This window comes from Cyprinodon variegatus, unplaced genomic scaffold (assembly GCF_000732505.1).
Source record: "Cyprinodon variegatus isolate N-32 unplaced genomic scaffold, C_variegatus-1.0 Scaffold123, whole genome shotgun sequence".
NCBI classification, from domain to species: Eukaryota; Metazoa; Chordata; class Actinopteri; order Cyprinodontiformes; family Cyprinodontidae; genus Cyprinodon; species Cyprinodon variegatus.
This window is the reverse complement of record NW_015150576.1, coordinates 590,588-605,988: the sequence shown is the minus strand read 5'-3', so window position 1 is coordinate 605,988 and position 15,401 is coordinate 590,588. Positions and strand designations below refer to the sequence as shown.

Here is a 15,401-nt window from a genome sequence, read left to right as displayed (position 1 = left end):
CAATGTTAAACTTGTGCACTCCCTACAATTAAGTAAATTATACCACTGTGGAAGAAGATCAATTCACATACATAATTAAAAGACAGATATAATAAGACTTTTATTCCTATTATAAGTGTGTTTAACCTTCTCACTGGAACTGTACTTTTCATTTATTCGCCCCTCCACTTATGTTGATTTAGCCTGAGGTGTTCTTTTGGAGATAAAGAGAAAGACGGTAAGGCAGAGAGCCACAGGAGAAGGGAAGAGAGGGTGGTGGATTTATCGATCAAGGGTGACCACATCTTAGCCACAGAGCCCCTCTCTTGTGATTAATCTTCAAGCTTAGAGTCGGCCAATGACACATGACAGGCCTCCTCCTCAAACTCCACCATTTCTCTTCATTACTGGCTGTATTTTTGGACACCACAGAGGGGAGTAATCATTTACCTTTATTGTGTTTATAAAGCTGCGGCATGGATGACCCTTCCTATATTGAATTGAGGACATCAAAAGATCACTGGACATTGATTAGGAGGATATTAAAGTCATTCAAATGCTATATTTATATGTCAAACAACAGCAGAGTGAAAAGAGATGCAATTTCCATCCAAATCAAAAGAAACTGGATCTAATCAGCCTGGTAGAAAAAAGACATTCTGAATAGAAAGGTTGGAAAATGTTAATGCAGCTCATATTTTCACAAAGGTCTGATCTTAAGACTCACTTTCTCACTCTGACGGTAAACATACCCTTGTTGCTACTTTATAATCATAGCTGGAGCAGCAGTAGATTTACTGCTACTCTGGTTGCTGCCATGATTTCCAACCCAGCGCCAATGTAGCACAGAAATAACTGCACCAGATATGTCACTTCATGAGGCTGAAACGGTCAGCACTTTCCTGTAGTTACTTTATCACCAAGTAGTTTCAGATTTAATACATCTGGAAACAGCTAAACATTATAGATCATTTCCCTGAAAGAGAACAGTGTAAAAATTGTAGCATGTTTAATATTATTACCTGCAGTGTTCTCTAACTATATGAAATGTACTGCAGGATGTGATTGATGATAAAGGACCCACTCTGAACCAGTGTTCCTTTACAATTATCAACAAATGGGCCGGAGCAGATTTTATGTAATGATTAAAGCTCCTGTTAATTTCGCATGAAGGTAATGAGTGGGGAGATTGACGGCCACTGTCCTGCACTCCATCATCCCTTTATAGTTAGTTTAAACGCTTTCATGACTTTTCTCCTTTTCATTTGCATTTTACCTCATTAGATGTGGCCATTTCGACGACGGCCATTTCCTGGAGTTAATGCATTTTATTTGATCAGCCAAACCTCCTCTGTTAACTAGCTGTCATTCCGGAGTTTTCATATGACATCACTCCATTAAAGGCGTGCCACCTCAGCCCCCTCCACTTCCACACCCATCCCTCTCCACTGCCTTAAGCAATTACAACCTCCAACTGTCGCCAGATGCTGCATTATTGTACTCTGCCGGGTGTTATCTGCCCCAGTTGTTCCATCCGTCTTTCACTTCTCTATGTTTTTCCTCCAGAATGGCTCTTTTTGAGTTTTATTTTCTCACAGCGGCCGAAGCTGAGGCCCATCGGTGAGCAATAGTCAGAGCTCGCGGGGCTCAGAGTGCACAACTTCAGTGTGAAGCCCCACCGGCCAAGGGACCAGAGGTGTTTTGGAGGGCCTAATGGCATTTTGATGTTCATAAGCACAGCGGATGTGAGGAGGGGGAGGCAGTTGGAGTGGTGGGGGATCGAGGGGTTTAGAGAAGGACGAGAAGGAGAGTCAGTAGAGGACTGTCAGCAGAGGACTAGCAGAGTTCTGACAGACAGAGAACGTGTTTTCTCATGTCACAGCTGATTACATTCACTCTGGAGTAGGAAAGAGCAGGGAGGAGACAGGGATGGTGGGCTGGAATCACACTGGGGAAGCTTCCTTGTTGTTTCAGATAAAGGACATTCCTCCGAAGGAGAAACAAGAGTGGTATTGACTGCTAATTTAACCTGTTGGGTTCACTTTGACACAGTTTCGATGAATAAAGAGAATACATTTTACACAGCCCTGAAGCCAGACAACTGACATAACATTCTCATTTTATATTATGTCTATCAAGTTATCTTTTTTCTTAAAAGAAGAGGGCTAACTAAAGGAAAAAAATTCAAAAATTAAATTAAAATGGAGAATAACCTCCATTTCCTAATTAAGATTTTTAGGTGGCTTCGGTCTCTTTTACAAAAGTTAATAATTTTGCATTTTCTGATGGTTTTACATTGCTGGCGTTTCTATTGGGATGCCAAAACATTATGACCTGTTCTTAAACAGGACTTTACACTGCATTCATCAATTCACACACTGTTGGTGATGAGCTACATTGTAGCCACCGCTGCCCTGGGGCAGACGAACAGCAGTGATGCTGCAAACAATCAGTACCACTTGGCCCTTTGACCAAGACGATAGCCAAGGCGGGACAACAACAAAGGCACAACAACTGAGAGGGACAGATTGAGGGGTCAAACCAGCAACCTACTGCCCACAGAACAAGCCCCTGCTGAGCCACCATCACCCCTACAGGGACATATTTAACTACACTGTTCACACATATTGTGGCCTGTTGTATAACTCAATGCATAAACCTGCCAATATTTCCAAATCCTACATCTTCCATGAGAGAAAGAGGTTGGAAGCTCTACTGGATTAAATGTACCTCCTTTGCTGGACTCGATAAAGCCTTCCTGTTATCCACGGAAAGTCTTGTGCTCTCTCCCTGACCTAATCACTGTCACCTCTTTAATAGCTTTTTTTGTCAACTAACTTGATTTAAAACACCTTACCAAAACTGCAAACAGTTAACATGAGTCATCTTCCCTCAGTAACATCAACAACTCGAACCCTGAAGAATTTTGTTGCCCTTGCCAGACCTAGCGATTACTACAGTATGATGAGTAATTGGAAAATCTACTTTTGAGTTTATTTCAAGCTGATGGAGCTGGGAGCCATCCGATTCTGTCTCTTAGGCATTTCTCAGGTACAACTTCGATTTCTTTATACAAAAAAAACAAAATGTCTGTCTTTGATGTTTTCTGCAATTTGCTGAGATCATAACAGGTGTATTGTCCAGAGAGGACTGAACAGCCGAAAATCTTCTTGCCCTTTTCACAGTGAATGAAAAGAAACACAATCTTTAATATGCAGGCTCTACAAACTGGAAGATCGCTGTTTATCTCCTCCAACACATGCAATCAGTACAAATACAAGCCCAGCTCTGTCATTTTGTGCCTCCTGCCGAGGTGTTGAGAGGAGTCACCGTGGTGGAAAATCACCTGGTTAGGTGTTGAGCAAAGCCTTGCCTCTCCTTATTTCTGGCTCTCCTTCTAACTGCTATCCATATTATGCTGTGCCAGAGATGTAGCAATGAAGTCGGCTTTCTTTTCACAAAGATTTAGCAGAATAACAGAGCACCTGAGAGGGCTATCATTGAATGAAACGTGATGATGATATTTCAAATATATCTAAAGGCTTTTCTAACAGCCTATCACTCCCATAATGACACAGAGCACAGCAGATTTTCAGGGGGGACTCTGGCTGTGCTCGCCTGAGCGGATCACGTTATCATTGTGTTGATATGTGGCCTCTGTTTAACTCTGCCTAACTGACCATGTTAGCTTTCCTCCCACTATTCCAACATTTACAAGCAGCAATTTTTATTTTTAGCTAGAAAAAAATACCCTGAGTTACGAATCCAGGGCAATCAAAATCATACTTTTAAAATTATTACAATCATGCCTTAAAAATCTTGCCATGTTGCTCGGTAAGAAAATAATATTTATTTGCTCCAATCAATGCTGGCATAGATATATCATGAGAATGAAATGCAGGAGATTTTTTTTTTTTTTTTGGTTGTTGCAGCTAAAAAATCTCTTTGTGGGATTAATACCTCACTATAATTTCATATAAATTCTTCATCACTAAATGGGCTTAAACCGCAAGGGTACTGGACTTAAGCTTAACTTTTTCAAAAGACATTTTGACACCAGGAGTCTTTGTCAGTTCTATCGGCCTTACATGTGCTGGAAAATAGCTTTAACATGCTGTAAAATTAGACCTACCTGGCACCAGTGTCACTTGGTTATTATTAACATACTAAAAAGAGAAAATTTGGACTCTCTTGTATGCGTTCCTGTTAACAGCAGCACTTTGTCCAAATTTGGGGTTCTACAGGACAGTCTTCTGCTTCTAACGATATTTTAACCGGACACCTGTATCTGTTTCTAAACATACCGGTACTTAAACGTGTTCATGCAGATAATTTTAACAACTGCACAATTCAGCTTGTAATGCATTGTTTTGTAGTTGAACTTGTTAATTGGTTGAAAACAAAACAAGACTTTAATGCCATACACTCATCAGGCAATGCTTAATGTTTCATCAGCTCTCTGCAAAGCTCCACTCATGTGGGGTTAGTATCCTGCGATATCAGGTCAGAGATAGACAAGAGGCTTCTGATACTGGTACAGTCTCCCTCTTCAAGTTTAAAGAGCGGAAAACACTAAAACTGTTTTAAAAAAATCAAATTTTTTTGATGATTCAATATGTTTTTTTTTATTTACAAGACCAACTTAAAGTCATGTTTGAAAATATTAAAAGCTCAAAAAAAAAATGGTCCCCTGTATCACATTGGATGGTCTGAATGTCCACCCTAACCACTATATGGTGGTTAGGCCATTTCAGATGAGTGTCCAAATATCTAGTGGATGAAAAAGTTGTGGAGTCGAAATTTCCTGCAATGCACCTTGAAAAGTAGTGATCATCCATGGTCACTAGACGAGCAGATATGTTTTGCGAGGAGAAGCATCATGGGATTTGTTGTCACAGCAGAGCGCCTTTGCCATAGGCTGTCACTGCCCGACAGCAGCGACAAATAACAAAGATGGTGCAGGCACCGTGCGGGGAGGTGGAGTTACATGACCAAAGGGGAGGGAAAAGTAGTGATAATCTGTCCAAACGGTCGGTTAACTGAGTTCATTATAAAGTCCACTATATAGTCCCAGCTCCCAGTGATTGAGGGATTTAGGGGTTTGGGCGGATGTTCGGACACAGCCATTGTGTACAGTATGTTTTTAATAAAGGGCTGCACAGTTAATAATGTGACATGATAAAGGGGAATTTCAGTATTTTAATTACCAACAAGTAGGTGTTGGATCAAAGTTCTGTACTGCAGAGTTTGAGCAAAAAATAAACAATATAATAATAAAATGATAAAGAAAAAAAGGTTAAACGTTAAAATCAGAAATGAGAGTAAATTTAGAAATACACTTTACCACAGTTTAAGGACTAAAAAACCGAATGACTCAGACTTGTGGGCTTCTTTTTTTTCAAACATTTGAGATGTTCCTGGTTCCCAAAGGGCGTCCACTGAAACACATAAAAGACAATCTTGCGATTATCGAGGAAAAACTGGATGACTTTCAGACGAGAGGAGGCAATATCAATCACGGCCAATTTGAGGCCACCAACATGAAATATGATTTCATAAGACAAATGCAGTGTCATTCTTAATGTGCTTAACCTTTACTGTCAATGAAAAAGTATTGATCGCTCTGTGGCATTTTTTCATCATTTGATTTCAGAAAGTGTAATAATATATGGTGGTGGGATAAGAAAGAATAAATGGCATCCGGATCTATGAACAAAGCTGAATTCTCTACAGAATGTAGAGAGTATGAAAAAGCTGGATTTTTTCACCTCACTACATTCTGCTTTAACTTTCCTTTTTCTTTTAGTCTTCTCATTTGAGTTAAGTAGGAAATCAGGGTTAGCAGCAGGGAGAAAGCAGCCAGTTTCTTTATTCTGTCCAGTAATCGGGAGCTCTGCTCTCTCTTCTCTGTCTTTGATCTACTTATTCAGCTCAATAAGACTTTGCTTTACTGCAATACAACCAAATCAGCAGTGCATTTTCAGCCCCTAATAAGTGGTTAGCTTGATTTATATGGGTAATCTGAGAAATGTGACTGGCTCTCCAGCCTCTTCTCAATGCAAGAAGTCTCTTTCTGCCACCATGGGCCAAACTAAATGAGTCCATTACAGCAATGTACAGATGGTCATTTTAACCTTCCTCTGCCTCTACAGTATCACTCTGTTAGGGTCTTTTGATGCAGGGGGATTTCTTAGTCCAAGTTTATTGAAGCAACAGACGATACAGTGATGCATAGCCTTGCTGCCTGGCTCTATTGTGAGAGCCTTTGTGGGAGGGCCATTGCTGAGGGTCGAAGGACTAGACTTAGCCCATGGGGAGCCCCAGAGGCCAGAGAAAGCACTTAGAGTGGTAAAATGGCCACTTATTCACAGCCTCCCTTCAGTTTTCACTGCTCCTCCCTACCCTCGAGCCTCCCACTGGGTCCAGGAGCACAGACCTCTGGGAAACGTTTGATAAACTGCATGGTCCTCACTGCTGGACTATAAAGACCTCTTTGCAGTTAGCCTCTTCTCTTCTGGACAACAAAAAGAAAGTATGGATGTGGTTTGCTGACCTCTTTGGACATTTGTATTGTAGAATAAATGTGTAAAAAAAAGCAGATGTTTTTCCTGATAAATGATGTGTTTGTCCTCTCCAGCTGAACCCTCTGGCTAGCCAGGCAGCAGTGGCAGCAGCAGCCGCCATGGGGTCAATTGCTGGATCTCAGGTGTTCGGCAACACCCTCTCAAATTTGCAAGGAGCCACTGGGCAGCTTGTTACGAATGCACAAGGACAGGTGAGTGTAATGCAGTTTGTAATTATTACCTCCGCCAAGGAGGTGGTGTCATTAGTGGAGTTTGAGTGTGTGTGTTTTTCTGTCTGTTTACAGGATAACTTGAAAAGGTATGAACAGATTTTATTGGCATTTTTGCCAAGGGTTCATCTCATTCCAAGGAACTATGGATTGAATTTTGCTGATGATTCACATCATAATTCAGCTGCAGGAAATGTGTATAGGATTATTTAACATTTTTAATTTACAAGTCTCCCCTCAGATTCTGGATTGAATTTAGTTCCAGTTTTAGAAGTAAGCCTCTTTAGTGCATGAATATGCTGTGATCTAGTATTTTTAGCTAGGATTGTGGGTTCAGGATAATGTACAGTATTAGTTTGCCTCCTCAGAACATTTGTATGTTGGCAGTAGAGCTATATTCTGGTCTTACCTGACAAAAGCACCTTTTCCAACATGTTTCAAATGTCCCAGACATCATTTGAGATAACCTGCTTTTTATGTCTTTCAATCTTTAGTGGTGTTTTTATTAAAAATATCTCATAAAGTCTGCATGTCCTGAAAGCATGACTACTGAGTTGTTCAAATCTGCAGCTCCTCTGGAGTTACCACAGGCCTCTTGCTGCTCCACTCATTGCTAAACCTTTTTCAACTTGTCAGTTTACCTGAAAATCCTTCTCTTTTCCCTTGGATCTCCATGAAGACCAAACAGAGATTATCAAGCAGTTTATCTTTATGAAGCTGTTTGTTCATAAATGCACACTATTTTCTTCCGACTTCCGAAAGGGATCTAATTATGGGCAGTTGGATTTAATTTAGGGTTGTTGGGACAAATGCAAGAGAAAATTTTGATATTTTTCTTTCCTCTTCACAGTTATATGGTTCTGTGTGTTGGTCTGTTACACGCAGTCTTACTAGAATATGAAAGTGTATTTATCTGATAATTTGCAAAACATGAAATAGTTCACTTTCATAAAGCAAAGTTTCATAACTAAAGTAGTTGCAGTGGTTGGGAGCCCCTAAAAGATCTTCTGTTATACACAGTATTAATGTCCAGCTCAAGAAGCACCATCTGTATTACATTCTTGATCTTTTTTCATTGATTCCTCGTGGCGAGACTCCATGTTGCCTCGAAGCTGTTTGTCCACAGTCTGGCCGCCACCCTCCATATATTAAGCATTTTGGGAATAAACAAACCCTTCCCTCTCTTAACCTCACGCGCCTGTCGGAGTAAAACGCTGACCTTGTCATATTTAAGGGTGGCTGCAAAATTGTTCCATCAGTAGCCAGAGGCTTGAACGATGGTGCTTGTCATTGTTCGGCTCTATCTAATGAATCATCTTATCTCAGGTGCACAGTGCTCACATTAAAGCAGAACTGTGTGGACATTGTGCCCTTTTATGCCACTTTCTGTTATTTATAATAACCACTGTTTCTTTGTGTTACGCTTGCTTTGTCCTCATCATGTCAACTTTACAAAAACAAAATGACACTAATCCAGCTGGAGATATTTTAAGTGATAAAACACACGTAAATTGATGTTTTTTAAACTGGACATTTCAGAGTTACATTTACTGGTTTGACCATGTAGAAAGTATTGTCTGAAAAGGAGACCTTGATCCTAAACATAGCTAATGAGACAGTATGGACTTCTCTGGCTCACAAGGTGCCTGGAGCACTGGGAACAGATCACTGAGGATATGGACTTGACGGGATGCTCTGTGCTTTTGTAGCGTCTTGGTGGCTGACACTTCCTGACATAATCAGGTCACTGAGATGGTCAAAGCCCTGGGGTACAGCCTTTGCTCCCCACCTCATTATTCCACTGCATTATTCAGACGAAGGACTCTGAAATATACACTCCCCAATGAGAAGGTCTCTCCCATCCCTTCCCCTGAATGTTGGGTATTATACACCACTCGCATATGGTAAATTAAGGAATGTGTCTTCTTTAGTGGATTTTTTTTTTTTTTGTTACTCATTCAAGGTGCAGTTTGATTACAGTTCAGGGGACCGTCTCTCTTGTCCCTGCACTCCGCATGTAAACAATTACTTTTCCTTGAATTTAAACCATGGTGTGCAGGCTTTGTTCACTTAATTTCCTCTACAGTGCTGTCAAAAGGCCTTTTCATAAGCAAGAGCTTGGAGAACCTTGAAAAGTGTCAAGTCTGATGGGTCTTTGGAGTTCAGTTTTTAAACCTTAATTATATTGGCTCGATCGTTTTTTTTTATTCTCCAAGGAAAATCAATGAGGCTCTTTTATCCTCTCTGCCTCTACAACAGTGATTAAGGCTGCGGATAAAAGCCACAATTATTCAGTCACCCTTCCTCTAAAGATACTCCCCCCCTTATACAAATCACACATTTTATCTCCCATCTTCTCTGCGATGTAAAATCTATCTTTTCCTAAGGTTTTAAATGCAGTTAGTGATAGTTAAGTGCAGTTTCTGTACTGGCAGCACAAATGCTAATGGCTGTTTCCTCTCTAAACTGAATACAGTCAAACCAGGTGAGGCCTTAACCATGCATATAGCTTTTTGAAAAACTATCTGCTATCTCCTTTATACTCTGTGACCTTTAGTCAGGCCTTTTGCATATAATGCTGATACTAATGTGAAAAGCAACACGCTCACATGCTGAGTCATACAGCAGGTGACGCTTTACTTCAAAACATGGTGATCTGTCTCAACTGAAGGAAGCTTCCACTCCTTGGATGAAGTGCACCTACTAAACAAACTGCTGTTGACCTTTTTAATGCTACTGCAGGGGAGTTAAAGAAATTTTTTTCTTACCAGTCTTTAGATTTGTCTCACATCACCTGTAATTGTGTGTAACAAGGTTCCTACAGACTGGTATATGATGAGATTTAAATGTTTTATAAGTCTGAAAAACTGTCAAGAAACAACCACGAAAAAATCCATTCATCTTTGGACAGTATTTAGAGTTTTAGAAACTTAAATTTGGGGAAATTATAAAAGATTCGATAACACTGGTGTATATAACATGACTTTAATAGCTCCATTAAGTCTAAAAATCCCAGACCTAGCTCTCAATTTTTTGAGATTTAAAGTAAAGGATTTCTTATCTTCTAAAGTTATTAAAAAGAGAATATGTATCAGAAAACATCTTGCCTTTATTTCATTGTTTTAATTTTCTCTGAATTTGTGAGCAGAATGAAGCTTAGAATTGCAGTGAGAACTTGTGTGTTGACTTTTCAAAAAAATTTTCCCCTCTTGGGTCCCAATTCACCGCATGAACTGAGGGGGAGGAAAAATGGGCAGAGATATTGCCTGGCGACCATAGCTAAAGACACAGATTGCCCCGGCTGGAGAGATGAGATGACATTTCTGTGGAAACAAGAGCAGCATAATCTTAATGAGTTCTGCTGGATGGAGAGAAGCACGTCTCTCACACATGAACCGGAGCAGAGGCAAACACAGGAAGTGAAATAACAGCCAGAAAAAAATGGGAAATAAGTTAGGAGATTACTAAGCTGTGAATGAAAAGTCCCAATGGCTGCTTATTTATAAAATAGTTGTGTGAAGGAAATTGCTGCATAAGAAACCCACAATCAGGTGTTTGGAAGTGGAAATGACTCCTTGCTCTTATCAAATTCCGTTAAAACAATATCCTGCTGGTTGTCAGACTGTACAGATTTTAAAGCAGATCTAGCAAAACCTACTCAGGAGTTAGCTCATTAAGCAGCTATTAATGCTCAATTCAGATTTTTTTCTTCTGAGATCTAATCTTTTTCGCATTTTTGTTCATACTAATAAACTGAACACCATCAGATGTGCTGTTATCTGTCTGAACAGGTTGGGACAACAAAGCACAAAGAAAATACAGAAAGAGAATATAGATGTCGTTCAGCAGAGCACTGTTTAAAGATACTAGGGCTTTTTTTTAAATAAAGATGAAGTAATAGTGGATACTATTGTCTGTGTGTTTTTCCTAAAGTGTAGAGCAGTGGAGGACAAAAATATTATGACCAAGTCATAAAAAGACAAAGGAAGGTTAAAAAAAATAGAACACATCTTTAAACCCTAGACCTTCGTAGAGTAGTGACCACTCCTGCTGTGGAGAGGTCAAACGTGACCTGACCTTTCACACTGCAAACGCTTTTAAACTATCAGATATGCATCTGTTTTATAGTACCACAAAAGAGCTTAGCATAAATCTGACTTTTTCAGACGAAAAAGATCAGAATAATGTTCACATTTGCCTGGTGTTTGAACATAGCTTTAGAGATGCTTTCTAATCATAGAAGGATAGTTAAAGTCATGCTGACTTTGCACACATGCACAGTGGAGGTTATTTACTCAAAGGATCCGAATGGGTGTCTTCACGGATGCCAATCGGAATGGATATCAGCAAAAAACACCTCTTTTTCACAACGAAAGTTCTTTCCGATCAAACCAAATCAGATAAATATATTCAGTTTGACATGTTTACATGAAACGTTTTTGATCTGACCAGGCCTTCAATCTGATTAGTTATGTCCATGTTAATGTAGCTAATTAAGGTAAAGTTGCAATATTTTACATATATGCTTTGTACAGAGAAATAAAATAAACCTTAATTATAGATCAAAATAACTCATATGGGCCCTGACCTAGGTATTCATACATATTTATTAATATATATGAATGTTTGTGGACCAGTCTTTAGTAAACACAGGATGCAAGACGCTCAGACATATGAAGGGTAAAAAGAAAAGGTATGTTTGCCTTTGAGTCTTTTTTATTTACTCAATCTCTCTAAGCATCCTTTCTGTCTTTACTAAGACTCTAATCCCTAATGAATTGATGTAAAACTCCCCCTATATATATTGCAGCATTTTTTTTTTTTTGCCTGTGTTGTTAGTCGGATAGTCTATTTTTGTGTTTGATGGAGACGACAGTGGCGTCGGATGAAGGAGTTTGCCCTGCAACTGGAGGGTTGTCAGTTCAAGCCTTTCAGTGTCATTCTGTCCTTAAGAAAGACACTTCACCTGCATTGCCTACTGATGGTGGTCAGAGGGCCCGGTTGCGCCAGTGTACGGCGGCCTCGCTTCTGTCAGCGAGCCCCAGGGCAGCTGTGGCTACAATGTAGCTCGCCATCATCAGTGTGTGAGTGTGTTCGGGAATGACTGAATGTAGTGTAAAGTGCTTTGGTCAAGTCTTCTGACTGGAAAAAGCGCTATATAGGTACCATGGTCAAATTCTGGTGTTTGTTACGTGCATCACTTTTTGTATTTGCTGGGCAGTTATGTATTTGCTGCACGTTTTTACCTCTCGGCCACCGTAGCTATGCCTTTTAAACTCAAACTCTAAAAGCTACACAAGAAACAGCCACAAATATAGCTGGAAATAGTTATGCTGTAGGAGGGTCTTAGCTTAATCAAGTTTTTGAATAGATTTGGCTTGTATATTTGTTTAATCATCTTAAAATTAAAACAAATATAAGCCAGGAAATAAGATTTGTTTTAAGTTATTTTCCGGTATAAAATGTTATTCAATTGTTAAGTGTTAAATGTGTCTTTCGGAAAGTCACAGAAACAACGTGTGTGTCATTTTTCCTCCTAAAAATCAACACTTTGACAGGTCACTATTTAATATTCGCCCTAAATGGAGCAGTGTGATGCCACTGTAAAACATCTGTGTAGATACAAGTAGGGGACCTGGTATGGTGGGATGAGTCATTTTCCTGCTCCTTTATTATGCTTATAGAACAACCACTTAGACCAATGATGATGAATAATTGAGCGGAACAAGTTCTTTGCCACGGTGGCATGCAAAGTAGGATCAGTGGGACTCCGGAGACACAGGCGTCAGGAAGGGCAATAAAATATGCTAAGTGGCAGGAGAGCATTACAGGGAGTTTGTAAAACCCCGGCTGAAAGACCAAGAGAGAGAGATAAATTATCTGTTCCCTAATGCGAAGCAACGTAAGCAAATGAGGCATAGCAGGGATGAATTATACATCATTGGACCACCTTTCTCTTACAGATCCCTCCCTATTATGTCAAAGAGACTGGAGAGGGAAGAGGAGGAGGTGAGCCATATGCAGCGTGCTGCTTTGGGCTGTTAGGCTGTCGCACAGAGCCTTTCACTGAAAGGCAAACATCAAGAGATCGAGCCCAAGACTTTGCAATTCTAGCCCAGGCAGCTTTTTCCTTGTTTCCAAACAACAGAATTTAAAATGATGGTGCCTCATCCATGTGGAGCTGCTCTCTAGTGTAATGAGGCGAGTTGGAGGAGCGCTGCCAGCAGGGGGGCCAGGGTGATGGCCGCTGCCCAGAACCAGTCCCCAGATGACATTAACCTTCATCATAGTGAAGAGGCGCTAAGTCCCCCCTAAAGCGGTACTCCCGGCTACACTCTGGCAGCTCTGAGAGCTAAAACGTGGCAGTGACACTCTGCCACCCCCTTTGATCTGCCCTTCCTGATTACAGCCACTGGAGAGAGGAGAGGAGAGCAATGGTTGGAGGGGGGTGAAGTACCCCTGGGACCCTGAGAGTTGGATTAGAGGCACAGGGTCCTGTCTCCCTCTTCTTCTCTCTCTCTCTTATTGTTTCTTTTTTCACTCATTCTTTTCACTTTGCCTGTGTTTCTCTGCAGCCTCACTCCAGAAACAGGCAAAGACACTTCAGCACACATTCACACACACACACACATCTTTGCTGATCTAGGCCTGGAGATGGATAATACAGTCAGTGGTGTGCACCATCACACACACAGGTATTCAGCGCTGACCTTTGCAGTGCGCTCCCAGCAGTCTGCTTTGGCTTCACTTGCTCCAGCCTGTAAAGCCACATCAGTGACAGACCATCAGTGGACACTTCTGCATCCTTCTGTCTCTCAATCCCACCACTCTAAAGCATCTTACTCTGATTAGCAGCATTAATTGCTCTAAATGTTTAAAATCCTCTCTTCCATAAGGAAATGTCATTTTCATTGATACCTCCAGTGGCGTTTACCCTCTCTGCTCTTTCTGCTTTTTTAAAACCACCCAGCTGATTTTGTCTCCGCTCTGCCCCCTTTGTAGATAATTGGAACAATCCCACTGATGCCCAACTCTGCAGGGCCCTCCAGCCAATCAGGGGGTGGCAACCCAGCACTGCAGGTACAGCCAATTACGCCTCAGCTTCTGACCAACGCTCAAGGCCAGATCATCGCCACGGTGATCGGCAATCAGATCCTGCCTGTCATCAACACCCAGGGAATCACGCTGTCACCAATCAAGCCCGGACAGCAGGTAACATATACGCTCCTCTAAGAACACGCTAACATACACGTGAAGCTGGCTTTACTGTAGAGCAGATGGTTACAGTTCTAAACTCCAAAAAATGATAAAGGGCTGGTTCCAGAATTGTAGGATGAGCAACACCTAGTGGAGTTTTGTTTTGTTTTGTTTCTTTCATGATGATGCCCTGATTTTAAAAACACAGCAACCTTAACAAAAATATTATGCTTTTCCATATTCCCAGCACATTAAAACCACAGTTGTATGTTTCTAATAGACCAGCTTATGCGATAACAACTTAATGACGCTGAAAGGTGTGGCCTGAAATCCTGACATTTTCGAAAATAACTCAATGTCAGTCTGACTTGATGAAGAGCAAACTGTGATGACTACCGTTCAAGTTTTGCAACAGATTCAAGTTTTGACTTTGGCTAGGCCACTTTGATACATCAATATAGTTTAACCTAGAACACTCCATTGCAGCCCTCTTTGATTATTTATGCATTCGTCCTGCATAAAGGATTAAGTCCTATGAATCCTATTATTTCTGCATTTCCCTGTCTATTGTTCTATCTATCTTCCCATTAACTATGACCAGATTCATGTTGCCTGTTGCAGAATCACAACCCTAAAGCATGATGTTGCCACCACCATGCTCCACCATAGGCATAGCGTATTCAGGGTGATATTAGCCTTCACTTCTCGACTTTGGTCTCACCTGACCCAAGTGACACCAAGTGTATACAAAACAAAATTACATTGCTTACAGCTTCCAGCTGTGAAATGAGCAGCTTACAACAGTGAAATGTACATTTGTACTATTTAAAGTGCAGCAGTGATCATCATGTAAACAGTATAGGAAAAAAGTAAAACGAGTTGGTATAAAAGGGCAATAATATGGAAAGGTTTAGTTCATTGAAAAATAAATATGGTGTAAAATGCAGTATAAGACTGAGTTGTGTCTTATTTATATATATTATAAAAGTTTAAGCCATGGCCGGGATGCAAAATAATGTTGCAAGTGTAATGCAGAGTCCAGTTTATACTTAAACAGTTCAACATCCTGATGGCAGCGGGGGAAAAGCTGTTGCAGAACCTGCTGGTCCCGCAGCGAATGCTGCAAAGACTTAGAATGAATAGGACTCAAGTGGACTCTACCAACTAATTGATAAAGAGCTTCTTAATCATTAAAATAAAACAAGCCTACAAATACTTTTGTTATATTCTTTGGGAACACACTTAAAGTCTTCAGGTACAATATGTAATACCGTAAATTCTCTAATATTGGCCTGTATTCCAATAGCGGCCGGGTCTCTAATAATGGCCGGTCTCGCTGTCAGAGGAGGTAAATATTGGCCGGTCTCTAATACAGGCCGGGGCTATAAACGTTTTTTCTGGGCATACCTCAACATTATACTTGTGGTAGTAA

General features: G+C 40.6%; 1 protein-coding gene across 4 annotated transcripts in view; it reads left to right on the top strand.

Annotated features, from left to right (window-relative positions):
- Positions 1-15,401, top strand: part of pou6f2 (POU class 6 homeobox 2) — a 114,967-nt gene that overhangs the window by 77,824 nt on the left and 21,742 nt on the right. For all 4 annotated transcript variants that reach the window (XM_015375662.1, XM_015375659.1, XM_015375661.1 and 1 more), the window contains 2 exons: positions 6,617-6,754; positions 13,775-13,984. In XM_015375662.1, the coding sequence (XP_015231148.1) occupies positions 6,617-6,754; positions 13,775-13,984 (348 nt within the window). The remainder of the gene's footprint in view (positions 1-6,616; positions 6,755-13,774; positions 13,985-15,401) is intronic.